Source organism: Phoenix dactylifera, chromosome 17 (assembly GCF_051530095.1).
Source record: "Phoenix dactylifera cultivar Ajwa chromosome 17, Ajwa_hap1_PhDact_Kaust_v1.1, whole genome shotgun sequence".
NCBI lineage: Eukaryota > Viridiplantae > Streptophyta > Magnoliopsida > Arecales > Arecaceae > Phoenix > Phoenix dactylifera.
Genome location: NC_143206.1, coordinates 19,598,809 through 19,614,890, shown reverse-complemented (window position 1 = coordinate 19,614,890; position 16,082 = coordinate 19,598,809). Strand labels below are relative to the sequence as shown.

General features: G+C 38.9%; 1 protein-coding gene across 2 annotated transcripts; it reads left to right on the top strand.

The window, feature by feature from the left end:
• The first annotated feature begins 3,808 nt into the window (after positions 1 to 3,808).
• On the top strand, positions 3,809 to 14,158 carry LOC103716756 (very-long-chain aldehyde decarbonylase GL1-8). Of its 2 annotated transcripts, XM_088713168.2 has the most exons (8): positions 3,809 to 4,009; positions 5,300 to 5,505; positions 6,669 to 6,806; positions 11,576 to 11,721; positions 12,002 to 12,121; positions 12,189 to 12,401; positions 12,495 to 12,575; positions 13,825 to 14,158. In XM_088713168.2, exons 2-8 carry the CDS (start codon positions 5,473 to 5,475, stop codon positions 13,874 to 13,876), a joined length of 783 nt encoding a protein of 260 aa, XP_088569294.1. In that variant the 5' UTR covers positions 3,809 to 4,009; positions 5,300 to 5,472; the 3' UTR covers positions 13,877 to 14,158. The 2 variants fall into 2 exon arrangements, with proteins under 2 accessions (XP_088569294.1, XP_008803120.3); XM_008804898.6 differs by lacking the exon at positions 5,300 to 5,505.
• Positions 14,159 to 16,082: the final 1,924 nt, after the last annotated feature.

The following is a 16,082-nucleotide window of genomic DNA, read 5'->3' as shown; positions in this document are numbered from 1 at the left end:
GTCTAAATTAATTTACTCTATTCTGTATTCTAGAGACCAGATGCATTGAGGACAAGAGTTTATAAAGTAATTTTGTATTTTGTAATCTTTATTTTTTTTATAGTGAAGCTTTTACATTATATCTATACGTTGACGTGTTAGTAGACCAAATTTTTCTGTCTCAGCAGAAAAGGTGGCTTAGTAATAAGCCTGAAATCTATTAGTTGCTTGGTTCTGTAGAATGGGTCAGACCAGCTGAAGAGCTGACGTGACTCGGTTCAAGTTTTAGTACTTGAATTTTCAGGCTCAGAGCTTTGGAAATTCAAGGAAAACAAGTTCAAACTCGGGTTAGGCTCAAGCCTGGCATCAGACTGCTGGGGCCGGGTTTGGACAGCCCTCGTGACCTTTCAACGTGTGCTCCCTCTTCTAGTGACTGTATGCATAATGACGGTGTCGACGCAGCTTTCTTTCGAGTTCCAACTACTATGGAGGAGACTACATTGATAATTTCCGGTTGCTGCTTAATTTATTTGCTTAACAACCTATAACTACGGGCAGTCAAGCGACCGCATTCTTCTCACAGGTCATCAACCTTATAAGAGACCATTTTTATCTAAGAGTCTGCGAATATCACGTAGCAGCAGGTTGAAACTAGCATAATTCTTGATGGCCAACGCATAAATTAAGATGTAACTTCTTCTTTTTTTTTCCCGCTAAGGCAGATGTACCGATCTTTGTCCGGTGCAATCTCTAAGCAAATATCTCTAAAATTATCCCTACAATTGACAGTCCCAACGGTGCTTGATCTCATTTAGAGAGGGAACCGGGCAAGCTGACAAAGAAAAAAAAAAATTACGGTGTAATTAATCATATCCAAATTTGGCTTCTCTGATGGCCATCCCAAAAGTTAAATAATAAAAACCAGCACAGCTGCAGTATTTTATTTTCCACGTGTATAGCATGAATCGAATACGTGCATGTCCTGCAATCTTGCTCACGTGGGGTGTGGAAGCCCGTCCAGAATCTTGTCTCCATTTTTGTTTGCGTTTGCATGTGACCGGCCGCAGAAACTGATAAAAACTGTCGCGCACTGAATTCGGAACTTAAGCGAAGCACCCATGGGCCCACCTTTTGGACATGAGCACGTGATATCATGTGATCGATTAGGATCACCGGCAACATTTCTCTCGACTCTCGATGCGGCCGGCGGTGGTGTCCGGGGTTTGGTGTGGTATCTAAACGTCGACGTGACCGGCGGTAACACCACCGGTAAATAACTGGCTCCAAGAAAGATCGAGCCATTGAAACGACAAAACACAAAAGATACGTTCCCTGCAGCTCCAGCCCGAGTTGGTGACGGTAGGCGAGCTCGCGTACTGTCGCGTTTCTCACGTGCGAACTGGCCTCGATGCTGCGCTGAAATTCTTTGTTTTTCCAGCGACGGTCAACCCTTACAGCATGAATACGTTACGATGCCGATCCATAAGCAAACCATTCGAGAAATTATGCCTCATATTACATTGTGGAATAGTAATAGCATGAGCCATAAATAACTAATCTCCCCCATCTCCTCTTGACAGATTTTTGTACCATCCAATTGTCTATACATATGACATTGCTATCTGATGAAGATTTTCCTTTGCTCCCTAATATCATCGACCATAGGATGGGAGAAGTTTTTCGAAAAACCATCACAGCAAGAAACCTTTTTTTTTTCCCCTTTCTTTCTTCTCCTGCTTCTTGTCATTTTTGTCTCAAAAATGAGTTGTGGAGTGCTGATCAGTCTACGCTGGAGCTTGCATTTGCAGTACATTGGTGAGAATTCTTCCCTCCTCTTGAGGCTCATCATTTTAGGGAACATGCAACAGACGAGCATCTCAAAATTTTGGTTTCTATCTGCATTTCTCATATAATTTAGAAATGCTTGCATGAGTTCAAAATATTCCAATAAATTATTGCTATTTTTATACAATTTTGTACTTTTATTTTAGATTTTCCGTTGCAATTTATATGTAGAGGGATTCACAACTTTCAATTGTCATCTATCTTTTTTTTAAGGGAAAAAATAAATAAAGCACATTCGGTGAAAAATTACCACATGCTCTTGCCACACGGGGTTGACTTGCGCACTTCCACTCCATGCATGCCACCAACCTCCAGAATCCATTTAGTAGTCCAAGATAGTGGGTGCAAATGAGCCGAGTAGCTCGCAAGCTACTTGAGCTCGACTCGACTGGACTATTACCAAGCTCGAATAGTAAAATACTTGATTAGAAGGTTCGCAAGTTTGGTCGAATATATATATACATTTTAATAATATTATATTTTTTTATTTTCTAATATATTATTAATTTTATATTAAAAAAATAATATTTTGTTATATTTTGTTTTAACTATATTAATTATGACTAAGGCTCGAATTCCAGCTTGAGCATAGCTCCGTCAATAGTCGAATCGAGCCGAGTCGATTTCAAGTATTGCTTTTTTTTTTATTGATTCAAGTTTGAGATTGGATATTAAGGTTCAATCAATCTTGAGTCAAGTTTCAAGCCCAAATATTTTGAATCGAGTCGAGCTTGAGTGTCTAGCTACTCGACTTAGCTTGGCTCCATTGCACTCTTGGACTTAGTAAAGCAGAAGATGAGTGAGTATTATACCTAAAGATTTGCCACTTTCCACTCCATCCACGTCGCCAACCTCCAAGGTCCACTCAATTGTTTAGGATAGGAGGTGCAAATGAGTTAAGCTGCTCGAGCTTGATTCAAATCTAAGCTCGACTTGACTTGTTTATTATCGTTTTTGAATATAGCAAGTATAAATTTCTAAAAACTTAATATTTTGTTGCGCATGTGTTCAAGGAAGCAAATCATATGACAGACCATTTAGGCTCCGTTTGGGAGAGCTTTTGAAGGGTTAAAAAGCACATTCAGCTTTTTGCAAGAAGCTCTATTTTGGAGCTTTCCGAAAAAATATTTTTAGGTCCGGTTGAAAAGCTTTTTTTTTGACCCAAATGCCCGTCATAAAATATAACAATTATACAAAATGTTTCTTTAATAATTGTTTAACCAATTTTATCACATAGCTAGAAAATTTGTTATATTATAGAAAATTAATTTATGGTAATAATTATAATATTTTATATCTTTATTATTGTATTATACTACAAATATAATATTATATTACATTATATCATAATACATTGATATATTGTGTTAAGTAATTTAATATTATATTAAATTATTATGCTATAGCATACAATATTATATTACTATATTATAATAATATTTTATTATATTACAATAATATTATATTATATTATATATTTATGTATTAATATATATTATATTTTATTATGCTCTATTATATAATACTATGTAATATTTTTTATAATCATTTTGTCATACCAAAAATATTTTCTCAGTCTGTTTACCAAATGCATGTTAAAGTGGTATAACACTTTATAAATATAATTACCAAATAGTAAATAGTTTTGTATAAAAGCTCTATTTCTAAAAATTTGCCGTTAATAATTCCTTCAAATGGGCCTTAGCATAATTAGAAAGCCTCTCAGCGAATCTAGGACTTGCCTTGTGCTTTAGCTCGATACATTGTAGCGGATTTAGGGGGTGTGCCCTTATTGGGTGCAGTAATTTTCTCTTCCTGTTATAAAAAAATGGGTTTTATTTGGGGGGCGGGCAGGAGGGCGGCATCTTGCGTGACGTGGAGAAGGATCGAATTGCGGGGCCAGGGCAAGTCTGATTTCGCTTGCAAAAGCCCGCCTCACGAGGATTCCTCTTCTCCATATACGGACGGCTTCCCCTCACCACATGGACGACAGTCTGTCACTCCGCCCGCGTGGTCTCTGTCCGCGCTCCGAGCGGACACTCTCTCTCTCCCACTCTCCTCTCCACCGCCTTCCTCTCCTCCTCCTCCTCCTCCTCCTCTCCCTAGTAAATCTTGCTCTCCCGTCGCCGCTCCCCTCCCCTCATCCACCATGGCCATGGCGTCTCTTCTCGAAGCCGGCTGGACGGTACCATCTCTATGCTCATGTCGCTCTCTTTTCATGCCACATTCTTTGAAGCGCCGTCTCTAAACCCTAGTATCTGTGTTTCTGTGCTGCGCCTGCGATCGGATCTGTGATTCTGCTTCTCGTCTCGCTTTTTGCTTAAAAATCTCCTCTGATCTGCTCTTGATTTTTTGTGTTTTCTTGAAGGGGTCGATCTTGGGCTTTCTTGGATGGTCGTGGGTTTTGATTTGACTTTTATTGGATCATTACTAGGATTTTGGAGATGTTTTTGATCCGGTTTTGAGCGATTCTTGATGCTCATCTCGGACTCTTGTTTGCGTTAGATGGTTTTATTAGAGGGCGTGGTGCTAGAAGAGGAATCGGAGGCTTGTTGCCTGGAGGGAAAGAGGCAAATCGGGTAACAGAGTCAGTGTTTTTACTGCTCTAACAGTGGCGAAGATTTAAAAAAAAGATCGCGGTCCTCATCGATTATAGAAGCTGCATGGGTTGCGTGATAGTATTCGATCATTTCTGGGTCCATATTTTCATGTATTTCTAGAAATTTCTGAACGAAGGCTGTATTACTACTACGTTTGATCACTGATTACTGATTTGGCACCTTCTGAAGTCTCGATTCTCATATTGTAACATTACATCTGTTCATAGTGGGTGTGATGTGATCATGCTTGTTCGTAACTCTAGTAAAATCAACTAATCCATTAATACTGTCTTCCTGTGCCACTTGAAGAGTCAAGTAAGTGGTGAGATTGCATATATCGAAAAACATGTTGATGATGTTTAGATGGCTTCGTTTACGAAGGAGTCACATGCACTACCATTAGAGCTAAGCCATAATTGTTGATTGAACAAGATTAGCACTAAAACATCCTTGTTTCCTTCTCGGTCAAGAACTGCATTTTTTTAAAAAATTCATGTGTAGGAATTTCTTTTTTTCCCCCCTTTTTGATTCTGCACAACTATCCCATTTACCTAATCTCAGATCTATAAGAAGACATTAGAAATAGTCTGTCCCTTGACATATAATTTAAGAACAATTCTTTGTTTGATTTAAGTTGAAACTTTTCTGCACACCCAACTTGTGCTCCCAAAGGTTTCACAATCTCATGAAAACAATGATGAAGATCCCATGAAAAATGAGATTCTCAGTTTTACAGTGTCAAACTATCAATAATATTTAAACAATGTCATCTTTCATTTAGTATCACAAAGATTGAGAGCTCGTGAAGACTCTTCATATTGCCTCAAGTGTGCTTTGTACATTTGATCTAACTTGCTACCTTTTATGGGTCACAGCTGTTAGAATACGTGGTCTTTCAGACTGTAGGTGTCGTGTTGGTCCTCAAGTGATTGCTCTTTTGTCCCGAGGTGCTTGCCTAGCTCAATTCCCAAATAAAGGGACATGTCCCTCCCAATTATGATGCCTTTCAGGGACTGCGGTTTTGCGTGAACTGCTTTGGAATAAGGACATGCTTAAGTGCGTGGGTTTTAGCTATTGGAAGGTGAGGCTTTTTTGTTTTAAAGCCTCCGGGTGATTCTTTTTTCCTTTTTTGAAATGAAGGTTTTTTGGTTCTTGATTATCTTTAATAAAGGGCCCTGCTTTCTGCCCTGTAGCTCAGCCTATGGCATATAGAGCAATACATTATACATGAGAATTTTGCATGTATATGCTAAGAAAAAACATGGTCATATTTTTTGTCCATATAAATAAAAGAAAAAATGTTGCTTATATTAATGCTGATATTGATAAATATGTAAGGCTGATTTGTATTTCAAAAAATCATAACATGGTGCTTCTAAATATTGTTACTTATATTAAAAGTGTTGTATATTGTTCCCAATGGCTTCCATGACCGTTGGAAATACTTGTAATAAATTTAATTCTAATACTTATTTACCATTTTTGTCATTAAATTTGAAATACAATTTCAACCAATATGTATGCTAAAATTTTAAAATATGTTTACTAATGTTATGTTAAAAATAATTCTAAATTGTTGTTAATATCAAAAAAAAAATGTCCTGCAAAAGTTTCTGTTTAGCAAGAAAGATCCAGGGGATCAGTTTGGTCCATTGAGCCTAGTCTATGTACTTCCCTAAGTTCCATGGCCCCAAAAACACCTATGGTGCAAGCACCACTCTTCATTGGACCTAGGAACCTAAGCAAGTGCCTGTGATAGCCATGCAATTGTCATCAACAACGTTGTCGCATATCAAATTTCTCGATAGCACATTGACAGCATTGTTACCCTCTGACCCATTCATGTTATGTAAGCAATTGTTATGCACATTGTCTAAGGTATTTGTGTTTACAATTCAGTAATGGGTCTACCTGGCTCGAATGACAACAACCTGATCTCCTTGTTTCTACTTATTTATAATCTGCACTTGCACTTATTTTCCTATTGCTATTTATTTAAGTGCTTTCAAGACATGAATATGTTGGACAAGTAGACTTTGGATCAACTCACAAGATGCACTTCTTTTCTGCATACAGTAGCTTGCATGCTGAACTCTCAACTATTGGCAGTAGATCCACATGTTTCCAGCAAAGTTATAAAGACTCTTGGTGTTTGCCTGAGTTTCTTGTTACAACTTCTTGACTGGATGCCAACTGTTATCCACATGGATAGTTTCTAATTGTTCCTAATTTTTGGTTCTGCAGTATCTGATCACTCATTTCAGTGAATTTCAATTGGCTACCCTGGGTACTTTCATAGTACATGAAAGTGTTTTCTTCCTTTCTGGGCTTCCATCTTTATGCTTTGAGAGGGCAGGTCTTTTCAACCAATACAAAATTCAGGTTTGCTTAGAATTTCCCAGCTTATGTTATTTACTTTTGAACTGTAATGTTTAATATCTCTTCCCTGTTCATGCACTGGAATGCTGCAATAGCTAAATCTTTATGATGTTATTGTTCCATCCAAGAAGATAATTATTTCCTTGTGACTATTTGTCCGAAATACAAATTGAATTACGAGCTTTTTCTTGTTTGCTTAGCTTTGTTTTATATGTGCGGCTAGCTGTGTTCTAAGTTTCAGTATATTGCAACTTGACTTCGACTTATACTTCTTGGAATTGGCACTGGTGATAAGTTCTAGATTCTTGGCAAGGAGGGGAAACCCCTTGATCAGATTCTGATGCATCTCCTTCTTCTTCATTTCTGGAAAATGGAATAAATGTAATTGATGCACTGGATCTTCTTTTAGTAAGTACAAGTTGGTTTCTTGAATGTCATCAGTTCCCCTCTTGTTTCCTTATAGGCCATTAGATTCTTATTTGTCATTATATTGCATCCTATTTATAGTGTCCTTCATGCTAGAGTCAATGAGATACGCCACTTCTTTCTACTTGTATATCTAGACTAGGAATTATTTTCAACTATTATCTAAAATCTATCATAAAACTCATGTCTTTTTGATGAAATGCAAACTATTTGGCTTTGAGACCTGAAGAGTATGATGACTTTGTATGTGGTTGATGACAATGGTCTTTATGTAGATAGACCCTTGCTCTGAATTTGGCTTCTCAAATTACAAACTATTAAACTCAACTCAACTAAGCCGTAATCCCAAACTAGTTGGGGCAGGGGCGGCCCAATGCATTTGGGGGCCTAAGGCGAACTCACTAAGAGAGGTCTTTTTTTTTTTTAAAAAAAATGATGAAAATTTTTTTAATAAGTGCAAATTATTTTAAAAATTTATTTAAAAATAATTCGTCTAGCTTTTTGAGATGCAAAATTACTAATTAAACTTTTGTACTCTAGATTCATTAAAATATTATTTTCAATTGATAATATAGCTAATTCATTTAATATTTCTTATGACATAGTTGACCGCAAATAAGATTTTATCAACTTTAATTTTGAAAAACTTCTCCGCTAGGCTCTCATGTGAGACCCAAACTCCACCCAGGGAAGCCTACCGCTAGGCTCTGGTACTCTCCTGGGAGCACCAAGAGAAGTTTTAAAGTTTATGACATTTTTCTGCTATCAATTTTATTTGATGGATCTGTATGTCTCCACATTATCCATCGTTTAGGTCTATAACATGTCTTTTTGTCACACAATATTACAAGAATATAAAATAGAAAGATCTATATTTACTATCTATCATCGACTAGATCTAATTATAATTTAACAATAACAAGAATAATAACAATAATAACAATAATAGAACACCAACGAAATAGAAAATGACAATATCAGAATCTCAGGACTTTCAAAATCTGAAGCAAATTTCAGAATAAATCAGAGCCATTGACCTTGGTGCCGAACGGACCGACTGGAGCCTCCATATCGAAAATCTTCCTTCCCTGAATCCAGCAAAATGAAATAAGAAGTGGGCAAGATCGCGATTATCTCTCATGAAGCAATCAAGCAAGCAAGAAGGGGAGCACAAGAAAGCAAGACATGATAAAACCTACCTCGAGCTCGAACTCGAACTCAATCTCATCCCGCTCGTGCTCGGCGGCGATCGGCATCACATCCTCTACCCTCTTCTTCAACGAAGCATTACCTGGATCAAGAAAGCAAGAAATCACGAAATCGGAAGCCAAGCCCCGATGGGGATAACCGATCGGGTGGGAGATCGAGAGAGAGGACACCAGAATCGGCTGAGAAGAGGGGGCGGTCTTCTAGAAGGAGGAGGAGGGGGAGGAGGAGATGGAGGCGGCACCGTTGCGGAGGGCGGTGCCGCTGGGGGTGGCATATCGTCATGGGGCGAGTTGCGAGCAAACCCTCCTCCACGTCGTCTCCCTCTTCTTGCTGTGATAACTCTCAGGCCTCCTCCGCTGCCCTCTCCGACCTTCTTTCTATTTTGAGATTTTCCCTCTCTCTCTCTCTTTCTCGCTCGCTTGCCGGGGCCTTTCTTTGGGCCAGGGCCTTAGGCAACCGCCTGGGTCGCTTAAGGGTTGGGCCGGTACTACTTCATCCTATGTGATTTTCGGTCCTCTACCTTTTTTCATTCCTTCTACATGTATGAAATCACACGATGCTGGTGCACACCTTGGGTTACGTTATAGATGTCCAACTCATCTAAGTCACCCTTCTCTCATTTCTAAATTATAAATTATTGTTCATATTTATTCTTTTCCCATTCTTCCACTTTTTTCCTGATTGCTACAAATTCTTTGGCAATACTTTTTAACCAAAAATTATAGGTAATGCATCAAAGGGGGAAGTCTGACATATATGCAGACTGAAGCAGAAAGAGAATGGCAGATACTAGAATGGGAACTGAAGAAAGAACATCAAAGAGGCTATCAAACATTTGATTAAATGTCTTTACTGGGCAGGATATTATATAAATTTCCTCCTTAATAATGCTTCCACAGGCTGTCTCCTTTGTACCTCTTTGCACGACACTTGTCATTTGGTACCACAGATCTACTAATTGTTGATGATTGGTGGTGATGACTCTATTGCCTCCTGAAGAAGAATCTTTAACATAATTGCAATTTTGTATGTCTCCAAAGATTGCACTTTCTCCTTAATGGTATCTGATTTGGTATAATATAAATTTGATTCTACTGTAGTACATGTGTATTCTATATGACTCTTGCTGAAACCATGATTTAACTCCATTTGAAGTTTTATCCCATAAAAATGATGATCTCCACTAATACCTAACCTCGTATAGGCTGATGGGTTGTCTTCACTATATTATGCACCTTACTCTTAGGGCTCGTTTGGTTCGCGGGAAGCATTTTTTCCCCTAGGAATATGATTCCTGGGAAGAAAATGCCTGGGAATGTACTTTTGGCATGTTTGGTTTAACATGGAAAAGTGACAGATTTTTAGAGTGTTTATATTTGGTTGACCATCCACTTTTCTGGGAAAGTTATGTGTAATTCCTATTATACCCTTAATAAAAGTTAGGTCTTTAATGCCTCTTTAATGCTGAAGAGTCTTTTTAGAAAAAAATAAAGATAGAGTGATTCCCGCCTCATGGAAAAGTAACTTTTCCATGTTTCTCATGGGAAAGACTTTTCCATGAAATGTGGGAACTATATTCATATGGGAGTACAACTTTTCCATCTCTCTCATTTGAAAACTTCAACCAAACAAGAGGCATCTTATTACTTTTCCGTTGACCACACTTTCCTCCCTTCTTTTCCCGCGAACCAAATGAGCTCTTAGTGTTATCCATTCTTTCATGTCATCGAAAGATTGCCACGCATCATTTTGTATGCCCCACTGCAAGCTTTTGTACCTTCTTTGAACTCCAATCATCAACTGGAGTAACAAATAGCAAGATACCATTTCGCTCTTTGACCCTGAGATTGGGTGTTCAATTTTTTTAATGTTTCAAGGTCTGTTTTCAGCTCCATCACATTTGCCACCTATTTTTTTGTGTTTAGATAAAAAGGATGCTATTTATATTGTAATAACCTGTTTTTATCATAGCAATCAAAGCATGTTTTTGGATTAATTTACTGTCCAAAACCAACTTGTATGGACAATCTCTTGTCCTTCAATTTGCATAGCAGTTGTGCTAAGACTATTATTCTTGTATTCTACCATGAAATGTAATCCAATCAGGGAGAAAGAAGATTTTTTTCCCCCTCAATCTGCTCAACTCAAATCCCTTTGTAAAAATAAGAGAGAATACTAGAATTTTCAAAAGCAGGTTTTAAACCCTCTTCTTTCATTAAAGATGATTAAAACTATTACATAGATCCTCCATTTACACTAGCAAGATCTGCCCTTATAGAATCTGGATCATATTTATGTTCCAGTTAGAAGAGGTCGCAGTTTTTCCTAAACAGCAAGCTAGTAGAAATAATCTTGAAAAAAAGCTAAAATCTTTCTGAAGATATGCATGGTCGAAGTTTTATCCAAAAAGAAAACTTTTACTTTGATTGGCCTGTTTCAAGGCCTATATATTTTCAAAACCTAATGTTACCTAGGTGCAATGAACCCAGGGGTTGGTGCATCCTTGTAAATTTAAAGCCATTTTTTTAGAAAAGAGCACCTCAATTAGATGTGTTATTGGAAAGTTATAGCCCCGAAAGTTTTGATATGCAAATTTGTTTGGATCTAGCAGAGCTTGCCTCCAAACCCTGTCCAGACCTGTGTGAAGTGGCCAGAGTGGTCCACAACAGGTCTGGTGATCCTCTTGGATCAAAAATGTATGAGCATTTATGCTTGGCTTTGAACAAGTTGGTAAGCTACATGTTCCGACTGATAAGAAAACTTTATTTAACCATGTTGATGTTAAATAGGACTGCTAATAAGATGTTGAATCTGCTTTTAACTGCTCAGTTATGAAATCCATCTCTTAATTCATCTAGCAGTCCATGGCCTGAAAATTGTGCATTTAGCTGGAGTCTTTTGAACCTTATAGCAGTCAACAAGTGACTCGGCATACTTCCATCGACATTTTGTAACTTTTCTTGATGTGTACCAGAATCTTTGCTTGTACATTTTCTGGTGTTGTTTTAGGGAATCAATTTGTAGTTGTCCTTGTATTAGCTGATCTGACATGAATTTTTTAGCATGCACCATGTACACCTTTCCTACGACTTCTTTTTGGTTTGATATTTCAATGACCAAACTATTTATCTTTGCAGAAAAAGAGTAACACTCCAGATGCGCAGGGAAAATGTGTCATGCGCCTAATCCTCTATCATGTCTGTGTGAACTTGCCAGTTATGATCGTTTCTTATCCTGCCTTCAGATACATGGGCCTGAGAAGCAGTCTTCCATTGCCACCCTGGTATTAACAGGTTTCCTCTGTTATGATGCTCTAGAATCAATTATGCTCCCAAGCAAGCTTCATCTTTGCACGAATGTCCATGCAATTTTTAGTGGAATCAAAAACCACACTTTGCTGTGCACCTGAAAACATTTGAAAAAGCTTGTGATGTCTCCATTATATGGCTTGAAAGGCATGAGGAAAAAAAAAATATTAAGTACAATCCAAATAGATGGGAGTTGCTTGTTGACTTCAGCAAAGGTTCATGTTATTTATGTGGATCCATGGTTCTGTTTTGCAGGAGTGTTATTCTATCTCAAATACTTTTCTACTTTATCCTGGAGGACTTTGTGTTCTACTGGGGACATAGAGTGCTGCACACAAAATGGCTATACAAGCATGTCCACAGTATTCATCATGAGTACGTAGCATTACTTCTACAGTTTGTTCGTTCATTACTACTCTCCTTATATGTACGTATTATGCAGATATGCTACTCCATTTGGATTAACTTCTGAATATGCCCATCCTGCTGAAATATTATTTCTTGGCTTTGCAACCATTATTGGTCCTGCTCTCACTGGTCCGCATATGCTCACTCTGTGGTTATGGGTGATATTGAGAGTCCTGGAGACAGTTGAGGCTCATAGTGGATACCACTTCCCATGGAGCCCTGCCAAATTCTTGCCATTATATGGAGGGTGAGTTACAACCTTTTCCGTTTTGATCTCCCAGTTGAAGCCTTTCTGAGTTGTGGTGTTCATCTCCTGACACCTGGTTGGTTGATGTTATAGTGCGGAATTTCATGACTACCATCATCGTGTGCTCTACACCAAGTCTGGAAATTACTCATCAACTTTCATCTACATGGACTGGTGAGTGTATATTGTTGTGCATGTATACTATGAATCAGTTAGATAGCAATTTGCATTGTCATAGTCATGACAGCTGTTGCACCATCTAATTTTCATATTTTTAGAGGCTAATTAAATGACAATAGGACCTGCCTTCAATCACTATCAATCAACATGTACACTTAAAATCTCATTATATGGTACATATAGTTATTTGTAAACAACAACAGAGGCTAACAAACAATGGACATAATACACAGACAATTGGATCAGCGAAACTTCACATGCAACATTCTCTAGAAGTACACCTTGCTATATCCTTGGTGATAGAGTTAACAGATTCCTTGGTCATCAAATTGCATCATGATTGGTTCCTACGTTGGCCTTTGGTTTGGTGCATGTCCCATGCCTTATTTCTCTTCAAGGATGCAGCCTTGTGGTCACCACTTCTGGTGTAATTCAAGAGAGTTTTAAAGTCGCCAATCCTGCCAAAATAGTTAGGACAAGATCTGATGGTTATGGTTTTTTGTGACTGCTAGATCCCAGCAGGAAAATGAAAAGGCACCAGAATCTAGCTTTAACAAAATTGTTTTCAGAAAGCAAATTAATTCAATTGAGAGCACTAGAACATTCTAAAAACATAAATTTCTCTTCTTCATGAATATCTAGGTTCCACCTTTGCAGGTTCATCTGTTGGAATATATTCTTTCCAGATTTCAGGGTAAAAAAACATGGCATTCCTAATTGGCACATGCAAAAATTTGCCAGTTGGTTTTTCATGGATTTGGCTGATTAAATAATTATATATCTTTGTGCCACCTTTGCAGGTGGCACGCTAGAACAATCTATAAACATGAACTTTCTTTTCTTTATGTATATCTTTGTGCCACCTTCGTAGGTTCATCTATTAATATATTCTTTCCGGATGCTAGAGACAAAAAGAACATGGCATTCCTAATTGACATGCAAAAATTTGCTGGTTTAGTTTATTTGGCTAATTAAATCAGTCACCTTTAATAGAGTGTAAGTCACAAATCTTGCTTGTACAATTTGTATATTGAGAGAACATGGTTCTGAGACCATGGGCATGTTTTATGAAAACCAACGTCTTTCCCTCTGGTTGTTTTTGTTTCCCAAGACTAATCCATTGCATTTGGACTTCAGAAGTTAGCATCTCAGATATGCTTTTCAAAACTGCCATATATCAATATTGTTGTTGTATGACTTGTAGAACGATCTTCTAACCAATCGAACTTTCCACCACTATCAGGTTATTTGGCACTGATAAAGGTTATCGGAAGCTAAAAGCACTTGAGGAGTGAGAAGGAAAATAATATTAAGTAGCGAGTTATATTTAGATATCCTGAACTGGTATTAAAGCATCTCAATAAGTTTGATGTGGTGTCCTCTTTTAGTGTCCGGTGGTGCAAGGATAAGTGTCAAAATTGTGTTATGAACGAGTATCAAAACTTATGAGGAACTATTTTAAGGGCTCTCATCTCTCTTTGGCACCTTGTCGGAATGTAGTTTCTAGTGTACTGATGAAGGGCTGCAGCAGCTTTTTTCTTGATTAGTGAGTCTTGGTAACATGTGCATTTGGACAATCCAGGCTCATTGGAGGTGTGAGCATTTTTTTTGGTTACTTACAGTACCACTTGGTCATCTGCCATTTTGTTGAAGGTGTCGCAAAGGCATTCAGGCTGGTAGAAAGGGAGCTCAGGTGGCTGAGCTCTCATTTTTTTTGCTTAAAGCTGAGCTCTCATTCCGGAGGATATACGGAACAGTTTCAGTTGAGGGTAGGGATGCAAATGGGTCGAGTCTTGAGCGACCCCAATTCAATCTGGCTTTTTGTTCAGATTCTAATCCAGATTTGACTCAATTGAAGACCAGGTGGGATCCAGAGCTACAATTTTTGACTCAAGAGGTTATTCGGATTGGATTGAATCCATGTATAATCCAGATCCGACTCAAAATTTGGATCTGGGTCGGATCCGGATTATGCATATCAATAATGCAGCATTAAAGTACCAGATCATTCGTTACAAATACCAAATCCATCAAGAATCAAAGCTAAGGTGGACAAAAAGAACACCAAATAATATAGATCCATGTAGTAGAAGTAATCTACAAAATCTCTCAGAGAGAACGAATCCTAGACGTATGCATCCTTATTACATCCTTATTACCTTAAGGTTCAGATCTAACCACAAAGAACCACAAAAGACGTCTAGGGAGAAGTGACTCGAACAATGCTAGGAGAAAAAAACCAACCAAAATCTCTAAATAACCACATATATGAAGTATCTAGACTAAGAAAGGCACCGTCTATCACAAAACTCAAATCGGAAAAGCTGCCGAGCTGCAGAGATTTACGGATCTGACCCAGCATCAGTGGAGATCTCAGTGGCGGAAAGATTCGAGGAGAAGCGCAATGGATGAGGCGACGACAGCGATGGCGAGGGAAAGAGCGACGGGACCAGCGGTGGAGGTGCTGCTCGGGGCAGGAGTGTCCGCCGCAATGGCTCTGTCGGCGAGGAAGATGACGACGAGCACAACCATGAGGAGAGCAGCAACAATCTTGGATCTGATGACCGCTGTTGCCTCTCAGAGTCGAGAATTCGAGAGATATCTGGAGATAGTTTAGGGTTTGGTGAAGGAGAAAGAGTACATCATCACTCGGGAGAGGAGGCAATGGATGGGGTGGACCGAGGGGGGCAGAGGGGTGTTTGGGTCTAAATGGGTAATTCGGATTTGGGTCGGGTTAGATTGGGTCTTTGGGTAAAAGATCTAAATTGACCTCCAAAAAAAGGTTCGGGTCGGGTTGAGATTGGGTTGACCCAGATCCGACCCGAAAAATAGAACAGGCTCAAATTTAGAATTTGATCCGGCGCCGCGGGTTCTAAAATTTGGATCTGGTTGGGTCTAAATGGGGTTGGGTTGGGTCATGAATCGATCCGACCCATTTGCAGTCCTAGTTAGGAGATTGTTACGAGGAGTGCTTCAAGGGTACAGCATTCTGAGTTTATTAGTGGGAGGGAAAGATGAGTTGGCATCAGAACGAGGGTGAGTACAGGGTCCCTCGGCAGCTTTTCCAGCACATGAAATTAAACTTAAAAGTAATCAGTTATGATGGGGTCGTGGGGTGCAGCATAGCTTTAGCATTTTCCCTTGGTGTAACTCAGTAAGTGTTGGCTGGGTGGCCAACCCTGCTGCATATCAATCTGTTTAGTTCAGTCCTGCTGAAATGGGTCAAAATCTCGCCGCGTTTTGCGTATTTCTGAAGCACGATTACAGACACGCCAACAGTCGGTAGCCAGGTAAGGTTAGGCAGGTTAGGCCGCGTCTTGGTACACTTAAAAAAGGCTGACAGGCAAAGGCTAATGCGCTGGCTCGCAAGAAGCCGTTAGGCGGATTGTATCAGAATCCTAGCGACCAGCTGCTTTGGTTGAGGGTATTTTAGCCCAATTAGCAACAGGGTAGGCCTAGCCAAGCGATGGATGCCGGACTGGATGGTGATCCCCTCGGAAC